Source organism: Typopeltis vanoorti, chromosome 4 (genome assembly GCF_054136105.1).
Source record: "Typopeltis vanoorti isolate ZY-2024b chromosome 4, IOZ_Tvanoo_1.0, whole genome shotgun sequence".
NCBI classification, from domain to species: Eukaryota; Metazoa; Arthropoda; class Arachnida; order Uropygi; family Thelyphonidae; genus Typopeltis; species Typopeltis vanoorti.
The window spans coordinates 65,284,410-65,309,936 of record NC_143552.1 but is presented as its reverse complement, the minus strand read 5'-3'; the positions used below and the strand labels follow the sequence as shown (position 1 = coordinate 65,309,936).

Genomic DNA, 25,527 nt, shown 5'->3' with positions numbered 1-25,527 from the left:
GGAAAAGTGTAAAGAAACTTAAAACTTTTCCACATTAAATAAAGCTCAAGCAACTGTACTTCAGGAAATTGATGAAGCCTAGGATTTGGGGGTGGCAGTAGTCAGTGGTGTAGCTAGAGTTTTTGCTGCCTGGGGCGGTCCCTGAGTTTGCCGCCCCTCTCAATACACACCAAAAAACTACAAAGAGTCAAAACGACGTACAGGGAAAATAAATTAAAATACTATGTTTATTTTTGAAGTAAAACTTTAATTTTGACATTCTAAAATGTTATTTTCCTTGCTTTTCTGTTAGCAAAATCATCGATGACATTGGCGAAGTCTATTTCATAGTAATGTGGGTATTCTTAATCAATTTTATTTAGAAAAAATCCTCTCACAACTAGCAACACTTACAGCAATTGTGAGGAAAATTCGCAGTAGTATTACAATATTTGGAAATGAGTTCTCCAGACTGTATTTTAGAATTAACTGCAAACGTTCAAAAAGGTTCAAAGTGCCACCCAGGGTGGACCGCTCCCTCCACCCCTCCCTAGCTACGCCTCTGGTAGTAGTAGAAGATAGCGAGCTGAAGAAATATTGCTAAAGTACTGGGGTAGCTGACAGGATTACTTGATTACTGAAGAGCACAGTAACAAGCAGAGATAAGGGAGTTATCATTCATCTTTAGAAAGTCTTGACACAACACATCTGGATTACTGTGCTCAGGTCTAGTCACCTGGGTTTCTTGGGGATTAGGAAGTGGTTGAGAGGAACCACAGACAAGGACCAAGATATTGAGTGGTCTATGGAATGCTCCAAATGAGGATAAAATGAGCGTTTGTAGATTTTAAAATTTGGTTGATTAGGTGAAAAAGGAGGGATATGATAGAAACATTTAAGTTACTTAAAGAATTTTGTAATATTAACAAAAAGAAATATTTCGGTACTTTGCTAGAGGAATGCAAAAATTCACACTATCAGCCACATCATCTGGATGCAAAAAGGTAAGTTGGAGGAAATAATTGTCTTAGTTGGTACAAATGATTTGAGAGGTGAGAAGTATTCTATGAGGAAGGATGTAAAGGAGTTGTTAGAAGAGGCAAAACTGAAGAGCAAGAAAGTGAAGATTATAAGTCTCCTACTGCCCTATGACAATAACGAACTGAGGAGGATGTTAGTAGCCAATGAGTCTATACATAGATTGTACAGAAGGAGTGATGTAGGATTTGTTAATCTATGGTCTGTGATTGATGGTAAGAAGGATTTGTACAATGCTGATGAACAAAGCTCTCTCTCTCCAGACACCTAACACTATTTAGATGCAGTACCTTTACTTCTTGAATCTAGTCTCTCAAACAAAAATATTTGAATAGGGTAGTCAATTCAGAAAGAAGGTGGGCTAGTGCCTAAAGGGATGCTGTAGTTTCTATATACTAATGTTAGAAGTATTAGGAACAAGAGGGAGGAGTTTTTGGCATTAGTTACTGCAACCTCACCAAAAGTTATAAGCATTATTGAGACTTCACTAACAGCAGATGATGTAGTTGCAGGGCTTAGTATATTCAGGGAAGATAGAGAAGATAGGATGGGGTAGTGTAGGGAAGGATTACTGCTGACGATATCAGATGAATTGCAGTCAAAAGTCTCTTGAATAAGAGACAGGTGGGAGGGTGACTGGTCATTTGAAGCAATCTGGTGTGAGGTTAAGAACAGTAAGACAAAATATACACTTGGTCATTGCTATAAAGAAGAGAGTTCCACAGATGATCTGGAAAACATGCATTGGCAAATTAGTACAGGTTGAGTGATTATTATGAGGGACTTCAACTATGGAGATATAGACTAGAAGGAAGAAAGATCACATGGCAGGAAGGAAACAGAATTTATACACCTACTAAGAGATAATTACTTAAGGCAGCATATGATGGAAGGGATTAGGAGTGGGAGAGTATTGGACCTGGCCACAGGATCAGAAGAGCAATCCATAACCAAGGTGACCACATTGCCTCCGATTGGTGAAAGTGACCATGTGGTCTTGACTTGGGAGATTGTAAAACATGAGGAATATTCTTTGAAGAAGGGGTATATATCTGGAACTACAAGACAGGTGATTATGATAAGCTTAGGAAGAAGCTTAAATCTGTGCCATGGCATAAAACAGTGCAGGGTAAGGAAGTTAGCAGTGCATGGGATATAGTTAAGGGTCATCTAGAGGAAACAGTATTAAATTTCCTTCCATAAGGTAAGGACGGTTCAGATAGGAGTTAGATGAAAGAGTAATATCATTAAGCATGAGCTTCAGAAGAAGAAAATGCTGTGAAGGTTATATAAAGAGAAAGGTGACAAGATAACTCATGAACAGTATGAGGCTCAGGCAAGAAAGGTGACCAGCATGGCAAGGAAGGAAGGCAAAATCAGATTATGAGAAGAATCTAGCCAAGCAGACCAAAGGAAATCCTAAAGAGTTCTTTCGTTATATGACAAGTAAGAGAAAGAATGACTATGGAAGATTAACCACCTTAATGAGTGATGATGGTCAGGAGAAGCCAGAGACAGATAAAATAGTTCAGTTACTGAGTGACCACTTTGCAATATCATCATAGTGAGGGCACAGACTGCTGCTTTAACCTATGTGAAAGACATTAATGTGTTAACAAAGGTGGATGAATTGGAGGTTGTTATGCAGAATCTCAATGTAAATACAATTGTGGGATTAGATGGGATATCAGCTAGGGTTTTGCAAGAATGGACAAGGGAACTGGCAATGCCTTCGACTAGGCTCTTTAATTTAAGTTTCTGCTCTGGTAGAGTTTCTAGGGAGTGGAAAGGGGCAAAAAAAATCCCCTTACATAAGGGAGATTCTGAGACTGCAGTAACAAACTATAGACCAATCAGTATCTCAGGTGTGGTGGGAAAAGTACTAGAAAAATTGGTCAAAAAGCAAATTCAAGAATCAGTAGATAAAAATATGATAATGTATGAGGGTCAACATGGCTTTGTGAAGGGTCGATCATGCTTAGTAATTTACTAACTTTTTATAATAGAGTAACAGCTGAGTTAGATACAAGAAATGGCTACACAATGATTTTGCAAAGGCATTTCACACAATTCCACATGGAACTCTGTTATACAAATTAGAACAAATGCGAATGGATATGGCACTGTTGTTTATTATTTTAACGGTATAATAGAACACAGAAACTAAGTAAATAATTAATTTATTAACTTGATGCTGATATTTCGCTGGTGTTATAACCAGCATCTTCAGAGCACAAAAACACTGTTTGTCACAATACGCGAGACTAAAACAACATGGTATACTAAAACAAAATTGTAGCAGCAACACAAAGACTAGAGTCCTGATTTTGGCGCCCTCTATCTGAGAAAAAAAAAAAAAAAAGCTATCATATATTACTAGAGTCCTAGAAAAGAGCTAGTTTTTTCTTAATATGACTGTCTCCCAGATCTTCTAAGAAAAAACTATTAAGAAAGAAAAATCTATTAAGAAAAAACTAGCTCTTTTCTAGGACTCTAGTAATATATGATAGCTTTTTTTTTTTTTTTTTTTTTTTTTTTTCTTTCTCAGATAGAGGGTGCCAACAAAATCAGGACTCTAGTCTTTGTGTTGCTGCTACAATTTTGTTTTAGTACACCATGTTGTTTTAGTCTTGCATATTGTGACAAACAGTGTTTTTGTGCTCTGAAGATGCTGATTATAACACCAGCGAAATATCAGCATCAAGTTAATAAATTAATTATTTACTTAGTTTCTGTGTTCTATTATATCGTTAAAATAATAAACAATATGTTCGACGAACACATAAGTCTGTCCACACGGATATGGCACTGATTAAGTGGATAAGAGGGTAAGTGCTGGGCAGATATCAAAAAAGTGGTATATGGAGGGGGTAGAATCAAGGCAAAAAAAAAGGTGACCAGTAGTGTGATGCAGGGTTCAGTGCTGGGACCATTGCTGTTTAATTTGTACATAAATGATATAGGAAATAACCTGAAAGAAAATATTCAGTTTGTTGATGATGCGAAATTAGGTAAAGTAATAGTTAATCGTGCTGATGTAGAAAGCTTGCAGGACGATTTTAATATGCTGTCAGTATGCGCAAAAGATAACGGGTATCAGTTTAATGTGGAGAAATGTAAAGTTATGAATTTTGGGATAAATAGATTACAAGCTATGTATCACATTGACGGTAGTACACTCCAGAAAATTTAAGTTAAAGTTAATTTAAAGTTAAGAGGACATATTGTTAAGGTCACTAAGGTAGCCCATAAGATTACTTGGCTATTGAAGAACACATTAACAAGTAGAGAAAAGGCAGTTGTTAAAAGTCTTTATAAGGCCTTGATTTGCCCACATCTGGATTACTGTACTCAAGTCTGGTAAGGCTGGATCCCTGGGTTTCTTCGTGATGAGAAAGAGATGGAGAGGATTCAGAGTCGAGTTATCAAGATATTGGCGGGTCTGTGGAATGTAATCTGTGAAGATAGATTGTGGGTGTGTGGATTGCAAAAGTTGATTGACAGGAGAAAAGAGGGATATGATAGAGACAATTAAGTTGCTTAATTGGCTTTATATGATAAATGCAGGGGGAAATGTTTCAGCACTTGGCTAGAGGGAACAGAACAAGGGGTCATCCTTAGAAGGTGAATAAATGTGTAGTTAGCATGGGTGTGAGGACTAGATTTTTTTGCTTGGAGAGTTGTGAATAAGTGAAACGGGTTGCCATAGTCAGTGCTTTGTCTGTTAATGAGTGCTTTGTCTGTTAATGAGTTCAAGAAGAGGTATGACAGATTGTGTGGATAGATTGCATTTCCCACTATGAGTTTTCGGACTCCATGGAGGTGCCTGTATAATAATAATATTGTGTTGATAGTTTAGGACTCCCAGGATAAATGTTAGGATTCCATGGGGGGGGGGGGTGCCTGTGCAATAATAATAATAATAATAATAATAATAATAATATGCCCACTAAATATATACTCTGAATTCCATTTTTGTTACCAAAATTTTAAAAGCTTACACCTTAGAAGAGTGAACAGGCAAACCCACTCACACACCCATTCATCCATTCTGTTCTACAGCCACACCATCTGCTTTATTCCCCCCCCCCCTCCTTGTTCTTTCTAAATTTTCATCATCTCTAAACAACTGCATATTACCATTCAAGCAGGGCAGCATTTACCATAGGGTGCAAACTGGAGCCTCACTCTCTATGGGACCATATTTTAAAACCATACATTTGAACAAACATTTGAAAATTCATGAAACAAAAGCCTTCTGTATTGACATTTGAGATGAATTCATAGCATTAATGGTTAATAAACCAAGAGAAATATCATCATCATCATCATCATCATCATCATCATCATCAAATTCCTGATATATATACCCTCGGGGGGGGTGTACAGGATATGATAGTACTACATGAAAAATTTACATCACCACTAACTTCCTATCTACAATTTTCCTCCAAATTGATCTGTTACCTGTCAAGACTCCAATATTATCAGGTCTTATATTTCTGTCTTCTAAGGCACTTTTTACTGTATCAGTCCACCTATATCTTGGTCTTCCTCTGGTCTTTTTCCTGCCAACCTGGCAGAGAGCACTTGTTTTGCTAATCTTTCCTCTCCAGTCCTGCTTGAATGACCATACCACCTGAGATTAGCTCTGCTAATGCTTTCCTGGATGCTGACAATGTCAAGTTCTTTCCTAACATCCTTGTTTTTAATATGATATTGCCATTGATGCCATCTGTTCATGCCTGTAATCTTTCTTAGGACTCTCATATAGTATATAGTCTTTGGTCAAGTGTTTTACTTCTAGCCCAGCTCTCAGATCCATAAGTTACAATTGGTTTAAACACGGTCTTGTATACAGCTAATTTAGTGTTTTGGCTAATTTCTCTCTTATTCCATATAAATTTATTAAGTTGACATATTTAACTTACCATCTTAACTAAAAATCGTGCCTAAGTAGATAAAATGTTTTACTTGTTCTATAAGTTCTCCATTCACAATGCAGTTGATATTTTAAATGTTTCTGCCTATTTTCATTGTCTTTGTCTTTTTATTGCTGACCTTCATACCATATCTATTACAACAGTTATTCAATTTAGTCAGGGAATCTTGGAGACTTGTAGCGGATTTATTTAGAAGTATAACATCGTCTGCATAAAGAAAAGAGCTGACATTAACATCTGCAATTTTGATATCATGTTTAATACCACTTTCCTTCATAGTGTGATCCATATAGATAATGAATAACAGAGGGGATAATGTACATCCTTGTCTCACACCAGATTTAACATTAAACCATCTTCTTGTACTTCCTTCAATTCTAACTGCTGACTTACAACTCAAATAAAGACTAAGTATTGCTTGATATAATGCCCCATTAACACCATATAACTGTAGCGTTTGGAATAGCTTCTCTCTTGGCACCTTGTCAAATGCCTTTTCCATATCTACAAAACTTAAATACAGTTCTTTGTTATATTACCATGATTTCTGAACTATCTTTTGTCAAGTGAAGATCTGATCCTGACAGCATCTATTTGGCCTGAATCCAGCTTGTTCTTCACCAAGCTTTTCTTCCACAATCCTTCTCAACCATTTCTCAAGTATACTTGCATATATCTTACCAGAAACACTCAGTAATGAAATCCTCTGTAATTCTCACATTCAGTTTTATTTCCCTTTTTATATATGGGTACTATGAGAGCTTTACTCCAATCATCTGGAATTCGTCCCTCTGTCCAGGCCTTCTGAACTGTGCAGTGCAGCCACCGTACGACTTTTATACCTCCATACTTGAGCATTTCTGGTCAAATATCATCTAATCCTGCTGCCTTTCCACAATTCAGGCTTTTGATTGCTTTTTCTACTTCAAGTAGAAAAATATGGTATATGGATATGCATTCCTGACTGTATGCCTGGTCAGTGTTTTTAACCACTGTGCTGTCATCACTTTCATTTATCAGTTTGTCAAAGTAATTACTCCATACTTCAAGGATATCTTTTTCTCCTGTTTTCATGTCACCTTTATCATTTCTAATTCCTTTTACAGCACTTTTTCTTCCATTTCTGAGCTTCTTCAACAACCTCCAGAATATCTTGCCACTTTCTTGATATTTATTTTCTATGTTCTTGCCAAAGTCCTCCCATGACGTTCATTTAGCCAGTTTTACACAGTGTTCAGATTTCTTACATTTGTCTCTGTGAGAAATAATAATATCAGAAATTAAAGAAGCTGCTTATTTTGCGATAACACTCCATTCAACATCAGACATTGCCCATAATGACCAACTAGTTATTATATTTAGCTACGTTACTCCAAATTCTGAAATTTGAGAAACATTTATTGGTATTACACAACATAATTCCTAATATTTAGAAGAGGTAGTATTAAAAAAATTAGAATTATCTTGGAGATAAAAATGTGCAGAGGGCAAAGCTATGATAATGCGGCCAATATGAAAAGTGTCTATTCAGGTTTACAAGCTAGGCTGAAAAAAAAAACATCGTCCTTCTGCACAAACAGTTAAAAGACTAAGTGAAACTTAGGTGGTCTGCAAGAGCTGATGCTATATTGGCTTTGAAATGTGAATATAAGCAAATTAAAGAGGCTTTACTTGAACTATCCATTTCTCCTAATGAAAAATCTATTTCTAAATTAGAGAGCTCATCATTGGTTGAACATTTTGACAATTCAGAAACAGCAATTTTAACAGTTATGTGGGACAAATGTTTACAAGGAATAAATGCTACTAGTAAATCTCTACAAGATCCTGATATGGATTTGTTGTTAGTTAATAATTTGTTACAGTCTTCAGTTGGTTTTATTTTAGATATAAGAAATAGTTTTGTTGCTTTAAATGAGGAAGTGAATTTATTAACAGATGAGACAAAAATTAAAGATGAGAAGGAAAGAGTGAAAAAACAAAACAATAACAACAACAAAAAAATGTGTGATGAAGTTTCACAATCTAATGATGAGATTATATTACATGAGAAAGAATATTTCATTTCATTGTTAATACTTTTAATGTCATTTGCGATAAGCTAATTTTGAAAATTAATGAAAGAGCTATTTAGAAATATTTAGACATATTAGATCTGTTTGGCTTTTTTTTTTTTTTTTTTTTTTAAGAAAGATATAGATCAAGACAAGTATTAAAAAATTTCACAAACTTATGGGGCTAATATTGACTCAGAAAATTGATTGATGAAGTTAAGCAATTTTTAATAATGATAAATGAAGAAAATTCTTCAATTAAAAATATGTACAAATTTATAAACGATGGGTTAAGGTTTACTTTTACGAACACATAGACACAATTTTCAAAATATTTTTGATGATGTCTATTTCAAATGCAAATATTGAAAGCTCATTTTCAGTGTTGAAATGAATAAAAAATTATTTAAGAAGCAACTTGCACCAAAATAAAACAATTGATCTGTCATTATGCGTTGAATCAGATGTAATGGACTTGATTAATTATGATGACTTTATAGATATATTTGCTAAAACCAAAGGCAGAAAAAAAATGATAATTATTAATTTTTTAAATTTAAATTTGAACTGATTTATTTTTATACTTTTTTTAACTACAAATATATGAATACCAATGTTGTGTTTTTTTTTATTTTTAAAATGAGTTATTATGCAAATGTCGACTTTTATTTTCAATAACCTAAAAAAAAAAATAATGCGTATGAATTTGATTACCTGAAATAGACTTGTTCTTTTGAGGCCTCATAATGATGTTGTGCTTATGGCCTCCAAAAGTATAAATGGGGCCCTGCATTCAAGCCTTTCCCAATAAACTTAACATTAAAAAAAAAAAAATTGGTCCCAAAACAAACCCTTGGGGCACACCACTAGTGACTGCCCTTGTCTAGAATACTACTCGACCTTACCCATTTATAAAGAGGCAATATGCAGCTTTATGTATGGTTCACCCATATATAAGAAGGGCACTGTGTCAGTTAACAATAACAGTCAGTTAAATGAAAATTGTGAGTGGGAAGTGAAGAATATGAGATGAAGTGATAGGTGTAAGACTGAGAATAATAGCCAGAACAGTGAGCATGAAAATGAGTGGAGAGAATGTGATAACAAATACAGAAATGATCAAAAAAGGAAAAGTGAGCATAAATCAGGAAAAGGAAGTGAACATGACTGAGGGTGCAGGAGTTGGTGTGACTGCAAGAACAAAAGAAAGTCTGACTGGAAACATTTGCTGGCCTGCAAGAACTGCAGAATGATATGATTAAGATGAGAAATAAGATGAAGCATACACAAAAAAAAGAAATTACATGTATGGTGGATATGAACATAGGAGTGCACAAGAGATTTACTTTCCAAGAGGGTAGATGAACAGGATGACTGAAGCACTTGATATGAGATGTAAATGTGCAAGGGAGTTAGTGGTTGAGGTTGGAACTAATGATCTGGTTGGACATAGGAAGAATGTGAGGACAACTATCAGGAGATTATTGAGGAGAGTAAATAACAACAGTATGGTAGGAAGAGTAGTTTGTGTGTTGCCCAGGTATGATAATGATAAGTTGCAATGAACAGCAAAGATCGTGAATGGAATGTTAGCAGAAATGTGTGAGGAGGAGAAAGGAGTGCAGTCTGTGAATGTGTGGGATGAGTTGGAGAGATAAATGGAACTGTATAAGAGCAACAGACTGCATCTGTGGGATGAATGGAACTGTATAAGAACAGTAGATTGCATCTGTGGGATGAATGGAACTGTATAAGAAAAACAGACTGCATCTGAATGGTTTTGGAGTGACTCACCAGGAAAGGCTGCTATTGGAAGGAAGTGTAATCAGTGTGAATAAGGTATTAGGAATTCAGAGAATATGTAAATATGCAAGAAAGTGGATTAGGTGAGCCAGTGTGAAAGGAGATAAGAATGTGATTACAGAAATGCAAGGTGAACATGAAAATGGGGTAGGCCAGTGAGGGCAGGAAAATGCAGTGTAAGGAAAGTAGATTCTGAAAACAGTAATGAATGGAATGGCCTAAGATACATGGGGTAGTTGAGTCTGGGGAGGGGGGGGGATAAATGAAACAAAATGTAAGGGTGAGCAGACAACAGCAAGTATGGAGAAGTCACAGATGAGGGACAGCATAGGTAGGACTGGTTGTAAAACAAGGAAGGAATTGTTATGCTTATTGATGAATGCCAAGAATATCAGAAGCATAGGAGATGAAATTTTTGCATTGTTAGAATAAGGGAAACATGGTTGAATGAGAATGATATGTTGATGGGAATAGAAATAGAAGGATACAATGTTTTTCATGAGGATAGGAAGGACATGAAGAAAAGCACACAAGGTTGGGATACAAGGGGAAAAAATTGGCAGTGGTTTTGAAGCAGTATGGTGTGAAGTGGAGGTTGACAGAATGAGATATTTGATTTGGTTGGGTGTTGCTACAGGCTGGGGAATCTGGAGGATGGACACAAAGAAACATATCCACAACTTGGCTTAGAGAGCAAGTAAAGGGCAGTGATTATGAATGATTTCAATTAAGTCAATACTGACTGGATTGGAATGAAGAAACAGCATCAGGGTATAAGGAGAATGAATTTCTTGAGTCCTTAAGGGACAACAATCTTGGGAAATATTTAATGGAGGGCACATGATGGCTACAAGTCTTAAATCTGGCTATATCACTGGAGGATGTGATTGTGAATGGAGTGTCTTATCTTACCACGGCTGGTGAGAGTGACCGTGAAGTGATTATCTGGGTTGTAGATGGTCATATGAGACTTTTCCATTCTATGAAGAAGGGATATATATGTGAAACTATAATAGTGGTGATTATGAAAAGCTTATTATTATTATTATTATTATTATTATTATTACGGGTATCTCCATGGAGTCAGTAGACTCATCGCGGGAGACCCAAACTAGCAAAACAATATCTGTCATATCTCTTCTTGAATTCATTTACAGACGAAGAGCTCACAACTAAGTCAGGCAATGAATTCCACTCATTCACCACCCTCCAGGCAAAAAACCTTGTTCTGACACCTTTGTTAACCACACCCTTCTTTAATTTCCAGAGATGACCTCTTGTTCTTCCATCACTTTCACACAGCTGAAACATTTCCCCTGCATCAATCCTATAAAAACCTTTTAGTAATTTGAATGTTTCTATCATATCCCCTCTTCTTCGCCTATCAACCAATCTCTGCAATCCACAAGCTCTCAATCTATCAATGTAGGGAGCATTTTTTATATCACTCACCAACTTGGTCACTCTTCTCTGAACCCTCTCCACAGCCTCCTCATCTCCAAGGAATCCAGGTGACCAGACCTGAGCACAGTCATCCAAATGTGGAAGTATCAATGCTTTATAAAGGGGAATAATAACCTCTTTATCTCTGGATGTCAGTGTGTTCCTCAACAACCAAGTAATCCTATGTGCAATCTTGGACACCTTAGCAATGTGTCCTCTGAACTTCATCTCCTTATCTACCAATACCCCTAAGTCCCTAGCCTCATCAATCTCTTGGAGTACCTTTCCATCTATGTAGTACACAGCTGGTAATCTTTTAATCCCAAAATGCATGACTTTACACTTTTCCACATTGAACTGACATCCATTTTCTTTTGCCCATTTTACCAGCTTATTTAAATCCTCCTGCAAACTTTCAACATCAGCTTGATTTTTGATTTTTTATTGCACTACACAACTTTGCATCATCAGCAAACAACTGAATATCTCCCTTTAAGCCGTTTCCTATATCATTTATATACAAATTAAACAACATTGGCCCAAGCACAGAGCCTTGAGGCACACCACTGGTCACCTGCCTCATTCTGGACTCGGCTCCTCCATACACCACCTTATGGTATCTCTCCCTGAGCCATTCTCCTATCCATATCACCAATTTAATATCCATTCCCAACCTTGCTGCTGGTCTTAGGAGACCAGCAGCAAGGTTTGAGTGTATTACAAAGATAAAAAGGACAAACAATATAAAAGTAAAGGCTAAACTAAATTGCTCAACAATAAACATCTTTTCTTCCAACGTCAAGGCCATTCTTACAGCTAAATGTAATGGTGTACACTCTAGATATGTTTTTCTATTAATGTACATGCAGTGGAATGGCATATCTCATAGCACATGTACTGAGGAGGGTGTTGAAGTTTAGTAGTGATTTTTTTTTTGCACCATACCATACAGAGGGTAAGGAGTTTACGTCAAATGCCTTAGTATCCCATAATGCAAAGCACATCCCATTTCAGAAGTGTATAATGCTATGCATTATGGGAAGGACAACTACCCAGACTGGATTCAAACTTTATTGAGATTTGGAGAGGTACCTGATATCTCACATTGGTTACCTCTCCAAAAACTCTGAGTTACCTATAACATCGCTCTAAATCTCACTGAGTGATTCTAAAGGATCACTAGGAAATGCATTACTCCTGACCTGAATCATTCCAGAACAGGAAACTCATCAGTGCTTCCACCCAGTGGAAGGTAAAAAACTGTTACAGGGTAAATCTACTGCCCAGGAAATAAGCAAACCCAATGACAAGATTAATAAGTTTTTGAGGGATAACTCTTGAGTTTTTGATAGATAACTACCTCAGACAGCATGTAACAGAGGGCACAAGAGGATTAAGAGTCTTGGATTTGGTCATCTCATCAGAGGATATAATTATAAATGAGGTGTCAAATCATCCACCAATTGGTGAGAATGACCACAAGGTGATTACCTGGGTGTTGCCAGCAGTGTGAGGACCTCTGTGAGAAAAGGGTATATGTGGAACTACAAGGGGGGGGGGCGATTATGAAGCGCTCAGGAGACAGCTTGTTGGTGTAGCGTGGAATGAGGAGTTAGCTGGAAAACAGATCAATGCAGCTTGGGGGATTTTCAAAAACTATCTAGTAGATGCAACGTCTAAATGTATTCCAAGGGTGAGAAGGTTAAATAAGGTAGGTATGAGATGGATGAATAAAGAGATTAAGCATGCGATACAGAGAAAAAGGGCATTGTGGAGGCAGCATAAGAGAAGTTGAAATAACCAATTTCATGAGGTCTACAAAGACGAGGCAAGGAGGGTGACTTGGTTGGTGAGAGTAGCTAAAGAGAGGTATGAACAGCATTTAGCTAATGAAGCCAAAAAGAATCCTAGAGAGTTCTTTCGATATATAGCCAGCAAAAGAAAGAATGATTTATGGAAGGATGACATTGATTGGATAAAATGGAATAAAGACAGCTGTTGCAGAATGTGTGGTAGAGATACTTAATGAGCGGTTCATAAAGATCTTTCAATCTTGTGAATGTGACCTCATGGAGAGTTTGGGGACTCTACTCCCGAAACACCTCTTGCTCACTTACAGTCAGTCTCTCCTCCCCCATCATCAATTGAGAGCAGTTGATGATGGAGAGGAGAGACTGACTGTAAGTGAGCAAGAGGTATTTGGGGAGTTGAGTAAACTAGATGTAAATAAGGCTGTGTGACTTGATAATATATCACTGCGTATTCTGAAAGAATGTGCCAGAGAGTTGACACCTACCTTCACATATTTTTTTAATATGAGTCTTGCACTTGGTCAAGTTCCTAAGGAGTGGAAGGAGGGCAAGATTGTGCCACTTCATAAAGGAGGTGATCGAACTCAAGCATCAAACTATAGGCCTATCTGTGTGTCAGGTGTTGTGGTTAAGTTGTTGGAGAAGCTTGTGAGAACTAGGATCCAGAGTTGGGTTGACAACAATGGTATAATCTTTGATGGACAGCATGGATTTGCTAAAGGGAGGTTATGTTTTAGTAATCTACTTACTTATTACAATAAAGTGACTGCTTCCTTGGACAGAGGAGAAGGATACACAGTAATATGCTTGGATTTCGCAAAAGCTTTTGATAGAGTACCTCATGATAAGTTGACAGTGAAACTAGAGCAGATAGGGTTGGATATTAGATTAGTGCATTGGATTGGAGACTGGCTATCTGATAATTATCAACAAGTTGTGTATGGGGGTGCGATATCCAGGAAAAAGAAAGTCACTAGTGGAGTGCCTCAGGGGTCTGTTTTAGGGCCATTACTATTTAATTTGTATATTAATGATATTTGCTAAGATTTGGATGAAGATATTCAGTTGTTTGCACATGATACAAAGTTGGGACAAACCATAAAGAGTAGTGAAGATGTTGTGGCCTTGCAAGAAGAATTGAATAAATTGAGTGATTGGGCACGGAAATGGAGACGTGAGTTCAATGTTGTAAAATGTAAGGTTTTAAAATTTGGAAAACAAAGATAGGATGCAGAATTTATGCTTGGTGGAATATATTGTTTGAGGTAGAGGAAATAAGGGATGTGTGGCTGATAGTGGATAAGGATCTAAAATTAAGGGGGCACATCGCCAAAATTGTGAAGACAACACAAAGGCTTAAGGGAATGATGCAGAGGACACTGACGTGTAGAAGTAGGGAGATTCTTGTTCCGTTGTATAAGGCCACACATGGACTATTGTGCCCAGATTTGGTCACTGGGTTTTCAGAAGGATGAAGAGATGTTGGAAAGGGTCCAAAGGTGACTGACTAAGGTAGTTTCTGACCTCTGGAATTTTGAGTATGAGGAAAGATTGAGAAGATGTAAATTGCAGAGTCTGGTGGAGAGAAGGAAGAGGGGAGATATGATAGAGACCTACAAGTTGGTAAGGGATTGTTATAAGCTCAATGGTGGAGAAGTTCTACAGAGAATAGTGGGAGATCAGGGGAGAACCAGAGGTCATCCCGGGAAACTGTATAAAGAGGGTGTGAGTAGGGGAGTGAGAGGCAGGTTTTTTTTGTGCAGAGTGTGAATGATTGGAATGCCTTGCCTGAGAGTGTGGTGTCTGCAAGGAGGTTGAGTGTGTTTAAGACACGGTATGATGAGATGTGTGTGTGTGATAAAAGGATCTCCCAGATTTGTCTTTGACTCCATGAGGTCTTGGGGTAATAATAATAATAATAATAATAATAATAATAATAATAATAATAATAATAATAAATGTCATCCATGGAAGCCAGATCCAGAAGAGATACCGTTGAAGTAATGCAGAAGTCATATTTCTCATATACAAGTAATTAAAATCACCTTATTATTTACAAATATTAATTTTTTTTAAAAATTTCAATATATATTTTATTTTCGATATATTTTCAATATTTCAATTTGATATCAATGAAATTATTTTCAATACTTAAAAGACTGTTTTTTTATCACAGCCCAAATATATGTATTATATATACAGAGGTGACAGACTACATTCCTGTCATGCTCCTCTTGACATGTGTTTACATTCTGGTATTATTATTATTATTATTATTACGTGACACCTCCAGGGAGTCAAAAGAGTCATTGAGGGAGGACTTCCTCTACAACTCTCTGTCTCCACCACCAATGGCATCTACCGCCCACCACTAGTATTTTCACAGACATCCATGCCCATGGCGGGATTCGAACCCGCACCCTTTTTAATAATTATATATATATATATATAATTATTATATATACAATATATATACAATAATTTTTAACTTTATATGTCAGTAGGTTGATTTTCATATGGTTATTACAGTAACTCCATAGCTTAGTTAGTATAGACAAAGCCCTTTGGTTGGAAAGACCTGGGTTCAATTCCCATCAGTGATGTGAGGGATCTTTATCTGGTCTCTTTCGACGGAATGTGAGTTAGTTGGTCTCATATGGGGAGGGGTTCACCCGGAAACTAGGATTTTTTTGTACCCCCAGAACAGGCAAACCAGCCTAGTGAACACACATGGACATGGATTACAGTCATGAATATGTTCCAACCATATGCTGGTCCCAAAGCCTGAATAAAACTGGGGGGGGGGGAGGCAATGGTGAACTACTCTGTGAAAAATCTCACCATGGACACTTTGGAGGCAATGCCTATAAAGTACCTAGAGTCGGAAATGAACTGAAAGGGAAAATCCACCAACATTACAATCATCTTTCCTGTTTTATATATTAGTATAACTAACTAGTATTTTTTTTTTCAAAGAGCTATGAGTTTTTCTAGTAATACACAAACCTTATGAAACAATTTCAGGATTCATTATTTTTGTTTGGTTACATACTGTCTTCTTCTAGTGATTTCCTATTTTTCATTTTATTCACTGTAATTTTTAGTCAGCATATTGTAATGTTTTCTGATAATAATAATAATTATTATTATTACTATTATTATTATGTGACACCACCACCAAGGAGTCTAAAGACTCATCGAGGGAGAGTGTGCCGACAGCATTGAATGATTGTTCCCTTCCAACTACTAACCGCTCTCAAACTTGCTTAACTTTTGCTGAGCCATTAGTAGCAGAGGCTGTACCAATCGACCAACCTTTGATGGCTAAGTCATATTTTGTTTTATATATTTTTATTTCTGTATTGTTCAGAGCTTCTGAAAATATTCTGAATCAGTCCAGAGATTCTGAAAATAGGTTATCCACTTTGCTAAGGCTCTTTGTATTTTTACATTTTTTTAAATTTTTTATTTGTGTATTTTATCAATATGTAAGTTTTCAGTTGGGGCTTTAATGTATCCTTCTCCTATTACAAAATTATTTTTGTATATTTTAGAGTTATTTTTCTCTTTCTTCCTCCTCCACTAATAGCACTAATCTAGGAGAATTCATTAAGGGATATTCATAAGGATTTAACATGAGCTTAAACATTAATAAACAGCCTGAATGAGGATTTAAATAAGACACAAGATTAAGGGATAAATATGAGATTAAAAGATAAATAAGATAATGAGTTAATATATGACAGCAGTACAATAACAAATATATCATTATAAATGTCATAATCATAAAAGTTAAAGCAATTTTCCTTTTAAAATAAGATAATAAATATGCAAGCAATATATCACTACTCATGCACTTCATATCTATGATATTTCAATAAAATATCAATGGTGTTACAAACCATTACTGTTTAACTTGTATATTAATGATATAGGTGAAGATTTGGATGGAGATATTCAGTTGTTTGCAGATGATGCAAAGTTGGAATGAACCATGAAGAGTAGTGAAGATGTTGTGGCCTTACAAGAAGACTTGAATAAATTGAGTGATTGGGCATGGAAATGGGGATATGAGTTCAATGTTGCAAAATGTAAGGTTTTAAAATTTGGAAAACAAAGATGGGATGTAGAATTCATGCTTGGATGAGAATATATTGTTGGAGGTGGAAGAAATAAGAGATCTGGGGTGACAGTGGATAAGGATCTCAAATTTAGAGACACATACCCAAAATTGTGAAGACAACACAAAGGTTTCTGGGAATGATGCAGAGGACACTGACATGTAGAATTAGGGAGATTCTTGTTCCTTTGTATAAGGCTTTGATTAGGCCATACATGGATTATTGTGTCAAGATTTGGTCACCTGGTTTTCAGACGGATGAAGAGATGTTGGAAAGGGTCCAAAGGTGACTGACTAAGGTAGTTTCTGACCTCTGGAATGTCGAGTATGAGGAAAGATTGAGAAGATGTAATTTGCAGTCTGGTGGACAGGAGGAAGAGGGGAGATATGATAGAGACCTATAAGTTGGTAAGGGGTTGTTATAGGATCAATGGTGGAGAAGTTCTGCAGAAAATAGTGGGAGATCGGGGAAGAATAAGAGGTCATCCCTGGAAACTGTATAAAGAAGCTGTGAGTAGGGGAGTGAGAGGCAGGTTTTTTTTGTGCAGAGTTGTAAATGATTGGAATGCCTTGCCTGAGAGTATGGTGTCTGCAAGGAGTTAGAATGTGTTCAAGGCACGGTATGATAAGCTGTGTGTGTAATAAAAGGACCTCCCAGATGAGTGTTTGACTCCATGAGGTCTTGGGATTATAATAAATGTCCAAGTCAATTGGGTGGTTAAATATCATATTAATTTTGAAGATGAATTTTTTCATTGAAAATCAAACCTTTAGAATACTCTTTAATTTTATATATATATATATATATATATATATATATATATATATATTATATATGTATGATAACATAAAAAACTTACAACATAGATGTCTTTTGCATTATTTAGAAATTCTTTAGCTTTATTCAAAAGATCTTCTGCATCTTTCAGGATATCTTTAATCTGTTCTGACATCAGATAAACTTGTTTGATTATTCCCTAGAAAATTGCGATTAATATTATTATCAATCTTCATTAGGATCACAAAAGTCAACACAAGAGGTCCAGTATAACTATTTGCAAATCTTGTCTGAATATCAATCAATATTTTTGTATTTTTGTACTAACATGTGGAAGTGGTAGATATTCCCATTATTTCCATGGTTCACCATCTTACTTACTTTTTTTTGCTGGTCTGGTTGGCTAGGTGATTAGTGTATCCTCTCTCCAGCCAAAAGGCTGCAGGTTCAAATCTCGCCATGGGCATAAATGTTCATGATTGTCTGTGGAAATACTAGTGGTGGTGATGGTGGACAGTAGATGACCTTGGTGTAGTTGGTGGAGACAGTTGTAGAGTAGGTGTCCTTCCTCGATGAGTCTTTGGACACCCTGGAGGTGTACAATAATAATAATAATAATAATAATAATAATAATAATTACTGAGAGCCTGAAGTGCTATTGTCATGTTTGGTTCCCAAAGCAAGGTTTCATCCTCTGCTTTCTTTCCCTAAATCTTTCTTTAGGGTATATCAAATATACTGTAGAGATCCAAACCCAACCCACCCCATCTTCGAGGGTAATAATAAAATACAGTAGTAAAGCAGTTACACAGACACACACACACACACACACACACACACACACACACACACACACACACACACACACACACACACACACACACACACACTATCTGAATGCCAGATAGCGTGTGGAAAAAACCCAGACAGTAACGTGGTATGTATCAGATAATTAGGAATTTTCCTAATTATCTGATATATAATCTCACTGTCATCTATGCTGTCAGGTCATGCCCCTGGAGAAAGGTATGCTACAATATTAAGGTAATATTGTAGCATGTATGAGTATGGATGCTCTCTGTATGGACAACATGCAACATGGCTGAGTCAGTCTCCTTTCGCTATATGGTTTTTGCCCTTTTTATCTCTAGTAATACTGGCATGAGAATAACCTAAATAAATACAGAGTTGCTGCAGTTAAAACAACAAACTTCCCTTAAACCCCCCCCCCCCCAAACAAAAAATTTAAAACTCTAAAACATCTATAAACATCTTACTAAATAATGCAACTGAAATGATGCACATCATTTAGGTTGGTGTAGACATTCAAACCTGGTCTCCTTGGACTGAATTCCAAATCTTGGCCAGAACAACAACAATCACCGCTCATCTTAAATGATCAAACTATACATTATATGATTCTTTCTGCAACCCGTGCTTTTGAGCGATCTGATATCCTTGCCAGATTACTTCAACCTTAGTATCACCTCTGGGTCTGGCTCCCACTGATGAGACCTCAATAAAGGTTGAAACCGGTCGGGGAAGTGACCTTTCCCATAACACTTAGCATTATACATACCCATAAAGATATGTGCTTTGCATTATGGGATACTAAAGCAAATGATGTGAAATCATTAGCTTCTATATACAAATTGCCCTAGTCCTGATTATATTTCAGGTGCAAACTTTGTTTGCTTACATTATTCTGAGAGCCCATAACACATGTTACAGAGACCGCACATCATTCATCTGCTGTGATAAAAAGTATATTGGCATGTAGGGATAAGGAGGTGCCTCTATATAAGGCATTAGTCAGACCACACATGGACTATTGTGCTCAAATTTGGTCACCTAGTTTTCATTGTGATGTGGAAATACTAGAAAGAGTCCAAAGACGAATAACCAAAGTGATATCAAGACTCTGGAGTGTTGGTTATGAAGAGTTTAAGAGAATGTGGATTACTGATCTGGTGGATAGGAGGAAAAGAGGAGATATGATAGAGACCTTCGAATTAGTTAAGGGATTCTATCAGATTAATACAGAAGAAATTATAAAAAGAGTGGATGTTAAGATGGGAAGAACGAGAGGCCACCCCTGGAAGTTATATAAAGATGTGGCGAAGAAGGGTTCGAGGAGTAGAATTTTTATATGGAATTATTGGTGAGTGGAATGCATTGCCAGAGTGTGCTGTGAATGCAGGAAGTATAAATAACTTCAAAGCTCATTATGATAGATATGTTGCTGGTTGAGTGAGCCTCCCACGATGAGTCCATTGACTACATGGAGATTACCAAATAGTAATAATATGTGGACTCATAAGACAGGTGATTTATGAGAAGAGAATGCAGCTTAAGTTAGTGCCTTGGCATGAGAAACTGTAAAGTAGAGAAATCAACTGTACATGAGAATAGTCAAAGGGCACCTAAAAGAAACATTATTTGACTGCATACTCAAAGTTAGGAAAATAAATCACACGGAAGGTAAATAAATGTATAAACAGAAATTAAAGCAAGTGCTGCATAAAAAGTAAATGCTGGGGATTCGATATCCTGTAAAGAGTGATAACAAGAATCAGGAGCACTGGCTGAAGAGCAGGCTAGAAGAGTGAGCACCATGGTAAAAAAAAGGAAAAATTGGATTATGAAATGAAATTAGCTGAACATGCCAAAAGAACTGTGAGAGAATTTTATTACTACATAGCAAGTAAAAGGAAGAAGACCTTACTAGGAATTTCATAGAAAAATTTCCTAGTATTCTGAAAATACTAGGAAATTCATATATGAACTAGAAAGAGCTAATTTGTTATTGTGGTTAATTTAGTAACGTATTCTTTCTGTACACATTCATTGCTCTTTGGATGCCAAGAGAGAAACCAGTGAAAGAAAAGAGACAAACAAATTAAAAAGTATTACAGCTGTTGTGACGGCCATGTGACAGAACAGTCAGACTGGATGTCAATGTAGGTGTTGAAGGAAGGTGCAAAAGAGTTCCAGTACATTCATAATTCATAATAAGTGAAAGGAGAAGATAATTCCATTATACATGGGTGGAACTAGGAATGATGCAGCAATTATAGACTAAGAGGTATCTCCAGTGTAATCATCATTAGGAGATACTTGTAAGGAATCACAATCAAATGTGAATAGACAGCATTAATATTATCTACATAAGACAGCATGTTTTTGTTAAAGGTAGGTCTTGCTTTAGAAATTTGCTCATCTTCTATAACAGAATCACAACAGAGCTGAATAAGCACAATGGATGTAACACAATACTTCTGATCAAGTCAACCTACTAGAATTCTGTGTCAGCAATGCTCTTTATTACTTTACCCAACAGACTGGTTATAAGAAATGACAATGTACATCATTTATTACCAAGTGTAAGGTATGCATTGCAGACTAAGGCCAATGTAGAGAGAGAGAGAGAGAGAGAGAGAGAGAGAGAGGGGGGGGGGAGAGATAGATGATTCTATTTATGACAATCTATTGCAAATAATCAAGGAAGTTAAAGGCTTGGGTACAGCTAGAGACTATACAGAGAGTTTAAGTTTACGGCCATGCTGCTTGATAAAGTAGAAGAGAGAAGTAAGTTATGTTCTCTTCAAATTCACTTATCTGTGAATTTTAAGTCTCAGCAGTGCAAGGATAGCTAGAAGCAGATTGTAAGATCTATTGCAGAATATGAAATGGTAGGCATACTGTGTATGAAAGAAATTATTGTTTCTATTATTCAGAGGGAAAGAGAAGTCGTCCTCCTCGTCATCAAATATTGATCAATCTAACTAGTGGAGGGGGAGGGGGCACTAATGCCATAATGTGCTGTCAGGAAACAGTTGCAATATAACTTTATCAAGTTTATTCGAAGTTAATTCAGACCCCAGTTGTAACTATAAGGAGCATATTGTAAGAAGAAATCCCAATGATAGATGAGTAGTTAATGCCTGTAGTGGGGAAGTCAAGTTACCCATAGAATCCATGACAGTTCTGTTGTCTTTTTTTTTTCTGTGTAGACTTATCCAATTTTGGAGAGGTTGAAGACTAACTTTTGTATGGCTTGAAGTTTTCATTTGGGCTTGGAACGTATGGACAGACAGCATCCATCTCCTCTTCTGGAAAATCTGATGTCTGTGTAAATTATTATGTTTACTTTAAATTCAGTGGATACCCAGGTATCAGTATTTCTATATATGTGCCTGGGAGATTTTCTTTATTGAATGCTCTTTCCATTATTTCACAAACAGAGGAGATCTTGTTTAAGCAGGATCGTTTTAGCAGTTATTTCAGTACTGATGTAACAATTCATGCTATTCATATACTTTAGAGAGAAGCAGTCAAAATCATAATATTTAGGTATGCTGAAATGGAATGGTGGGAAAGTCACATGGGTTTGTCCAGTGGTGAGCTATGGAAATTTTAACAAAGGGCTTGCATCATTGAGCAAAAAAAAGCTGTATTTCACACAAAAACGTTTATTAATACAGCTTGTGTACAAATGCCAATCAAAAAGTATGAGGGGACAATGAACCTGTAAAGGCTATAATTTTTAAACAAATATTTCATGATCTAAACATGAAATATTTGCACACAATCATCTGTGTTAATTTATCTTACATAAGAAAAACATTTTTTAACTATCAAAATATAATAAGAATAAAATCATTTATAATTGCATATATGAAATAGTCCACATTTTTTATAAACAAAATAAATTTCTTTTGTTTGCGATGGAAGTTTTTAGGACAAACAATCTATAAATAATAAATAAATATTATCTAAACACAATAATATTGAAGTATATTTCTCTTTTGTTTTTATACTTCAAGTGATAATCAACGGTACCAATCAAGGGGCATTATTTTATAGTCCTATTTATTTATATGCGATTACCAAAAGTGAATTCTTATTTGAAAAATGGTAGTAACAGTAACTATAATATTTTATTTAATAAAATCACTTTATTAGGTTACCGTATGAGTTTTTCGCTTAATATATTTCAAAAAATTATGTTTTTTTTCCCTTTTTTTTGAAAAAATAAAAAAGTAAACAAGAAGAACAAGGGGCTCGCAAATTTCAGAAAAAATTAACAACGGACTTGGGCGAGCTCCTACGAGCCCCTTATAGCTCACCACTGGGTTTTTTATTATTATTACGGGTATCTCCATGGAGTCTGTAGACTCATCGTGGGAGACCCAAACTAGCAAAACAATATCTGTCATATCTCTTCTTGAATTCATTTACAGACGAAGAGCTCACAACTAAGTCAGGCAATGAATTCCACTCATTCACCACCCTCCAGGCAAAAAACCTTGTTCTGACACCCTTGTTAACCACACTCTTCGCACCAGACCACCTCAAATGAACTCTCATTCACATGTCTATCATATTGATATACTACTTTCTTTGGCTGCAACATATCAGCTATCATCAACAGTACTCCTCCCCCCATTCTATCTTCTCTATCCTCCCTGAAAATACTGTACCAATCACAATCAATTCCATTGACCACATCTTCTACTGACAGCCAAGTTTCCCTAATGCCTACAACTTTTGGTGAGATTGCACTGACTAATGCCAAAAATTCTTCTCTCTTATTTCGAATGCTTCTTGCATTGCTATACAAAAATTGCAGATTCCCTCTAGATCTTGTACCAGCTTTAGCACTGATATATAAGTCACTCATTTCAGTAGTCCCATGCCGATTTTTATACCCTCTCTTCTGCAATTTATTCTGCGAATAAGGATCAATAAATATACAATCAGTGCTAAAGTTTCTCTCTCTTACACTCAATCTTTTCAATATTAGTTTCCCTGCCCAATTACTTCAACTTGTTCAAAAAACAGTAACTTCTTCAATCACTTATGACCTTCCATGTTCAGATGCAACTCATCTTTTGCATACAGCTGTCTTTTGCCTTCAAACACACTCGACATAAAAAAATTCCAGGCCTCTTTTTTTGCACATTCTTCCAATCATATCATTCATCATCAATAGTTAGTATAGCTGGTAACAAACCAGAATGGGATGATTAGTATAACATGTCAGGGTAGTGGTGATCCTAAGGGGCTTTTGCACTTTATGACAGGAGCATTCGGAACAAGCAGAAGGAATTTTTGATACTGATTAGTTCATACTGGCCAAAGGTTATTGGCAATTAGCGAGGCATGGTTAACAGAAGACAGTGGCGCACTCAGGATTTAATCTTGGAAGGGGCCGAGCCATCAGGATTTAACTTGGGGGGGGGGGGGGGTAGGTAGTCGTATGCGATGCATACAACTACCTATGACTGAGCATCTGCAGTGATCGCTAATTCATAAGTAGGATAGAAATAGAAGACATGACACAACATAAATTTAAAAATGAATTTTAATTAGGAAAAGATTTTCGGAAAATATTCTAGTGTTTTTTCCTTTTCTTTGGGGGGGGGGTGTTCCCCAGCCCAAGGGGGACCGGGCACCCCCCCTCTGGGTGCACCACTGACAGAAGATGATATAGTTAATGGGATAGAATGCGAAGGGTAGTATAGTGAATTCAGGGAGGAGAGAGAAAAGAATGGGAGGAGGAGTGTTATTGTTGACAGCCGATGAACTGCAACCAAAGAGAGCAGAAGTTCAACTGCAGGCCAGTTAAAATAGCACATCTGAGGCTATCTGGTATGAGATTGAGGCTAGCAGAACAAAATATACAGTTGGATGCTGCTGTAGATCTGGGGATGGAACAATTATGGGGATAGTATGCATCAGCAAATGAACTCAATGAGTGGAGGACAGGTAATTAATATGGGGAATTTCAGCTATGGGAAAATAGGTTGAAAGAAGGAGAGGACACATTGGAGGAAGGAAAGAATTTATGTAGTTATTAAAGGATAATTACCTGAAACAGCATGTGATGGAATATATTAGGGGATCTGGGAGTGCTCGATCTAGTAACTGCACTGACAATTTGTCTATAATGAATATGACCACGTTGCCATCAATTGATGAGAGTGATCATAAGGTCTTAACCTGGGAGGTGGGTAAACATGTGGAATTGTAATGTAAGATGGGGTATATGTAGAATTACTGGGCTGGTAAATACGAAAAGTTTAGGAGATTGCTTGGATCAGTGAAATAGCATGTAAAACTGCAAGGGTTTGGATGTTGATAGTGCATGGGAAAGGTGCATGCACATGAATAGTACAAGGCACAGGCCAGAAGGGGTAACTAGTGTGGTTCTTCTTCTAATGGTGCTATCTTCTATCGAAGGTCAGCGACCATCTTGGCAAACAAACTGCGTTCTTGCATTAATCGGAGCGGTTGTCCACATCTTGATGTTGTCAAACCAAGCTATTCTTTTTCTTCCTCTAGTTCCTTTGCCATCAATTCTTCCTACCAAAATAGTTTGAAGAAGTTGGTATTTGCTGTTTCTCATGATGTGGCCAAGATATGTTTTTCATTTCTTGATTATTTGTACACGATCTTTAGCTTTGCCAATGGATTTTAAGACATCTTCATTGGTAATTTTTTCTGTCCATGATATCTTTAGCATTCTTCTGTATAGCCACATCTCAAAGGCTTC

General features: G+C 36.5%; 1 protein-coding gene across 1 annotated transcript in view; it reads right to left on the bottom strand.

Annotated features, from left to right (window-relative positions):
• LanA (laminin subunit alpha) overlaps window positions 1-25,527 on the bottom strand; it is a 1,191,635-nt gene that overhangs the window by 327,476 nt on the left and 838,632 nt on the right. Inside the window, exon 42 of the mRNA XM_090391815.1 lies at window positions 18,052-18,168. Coding sequence (XP_090247941.1) covers window positions 18,052-18,168 — 117 coding nt within the window. The remainder of the gene's footprint in view (window positions 1-18,051; window positions 18,169-25,527) is intronic.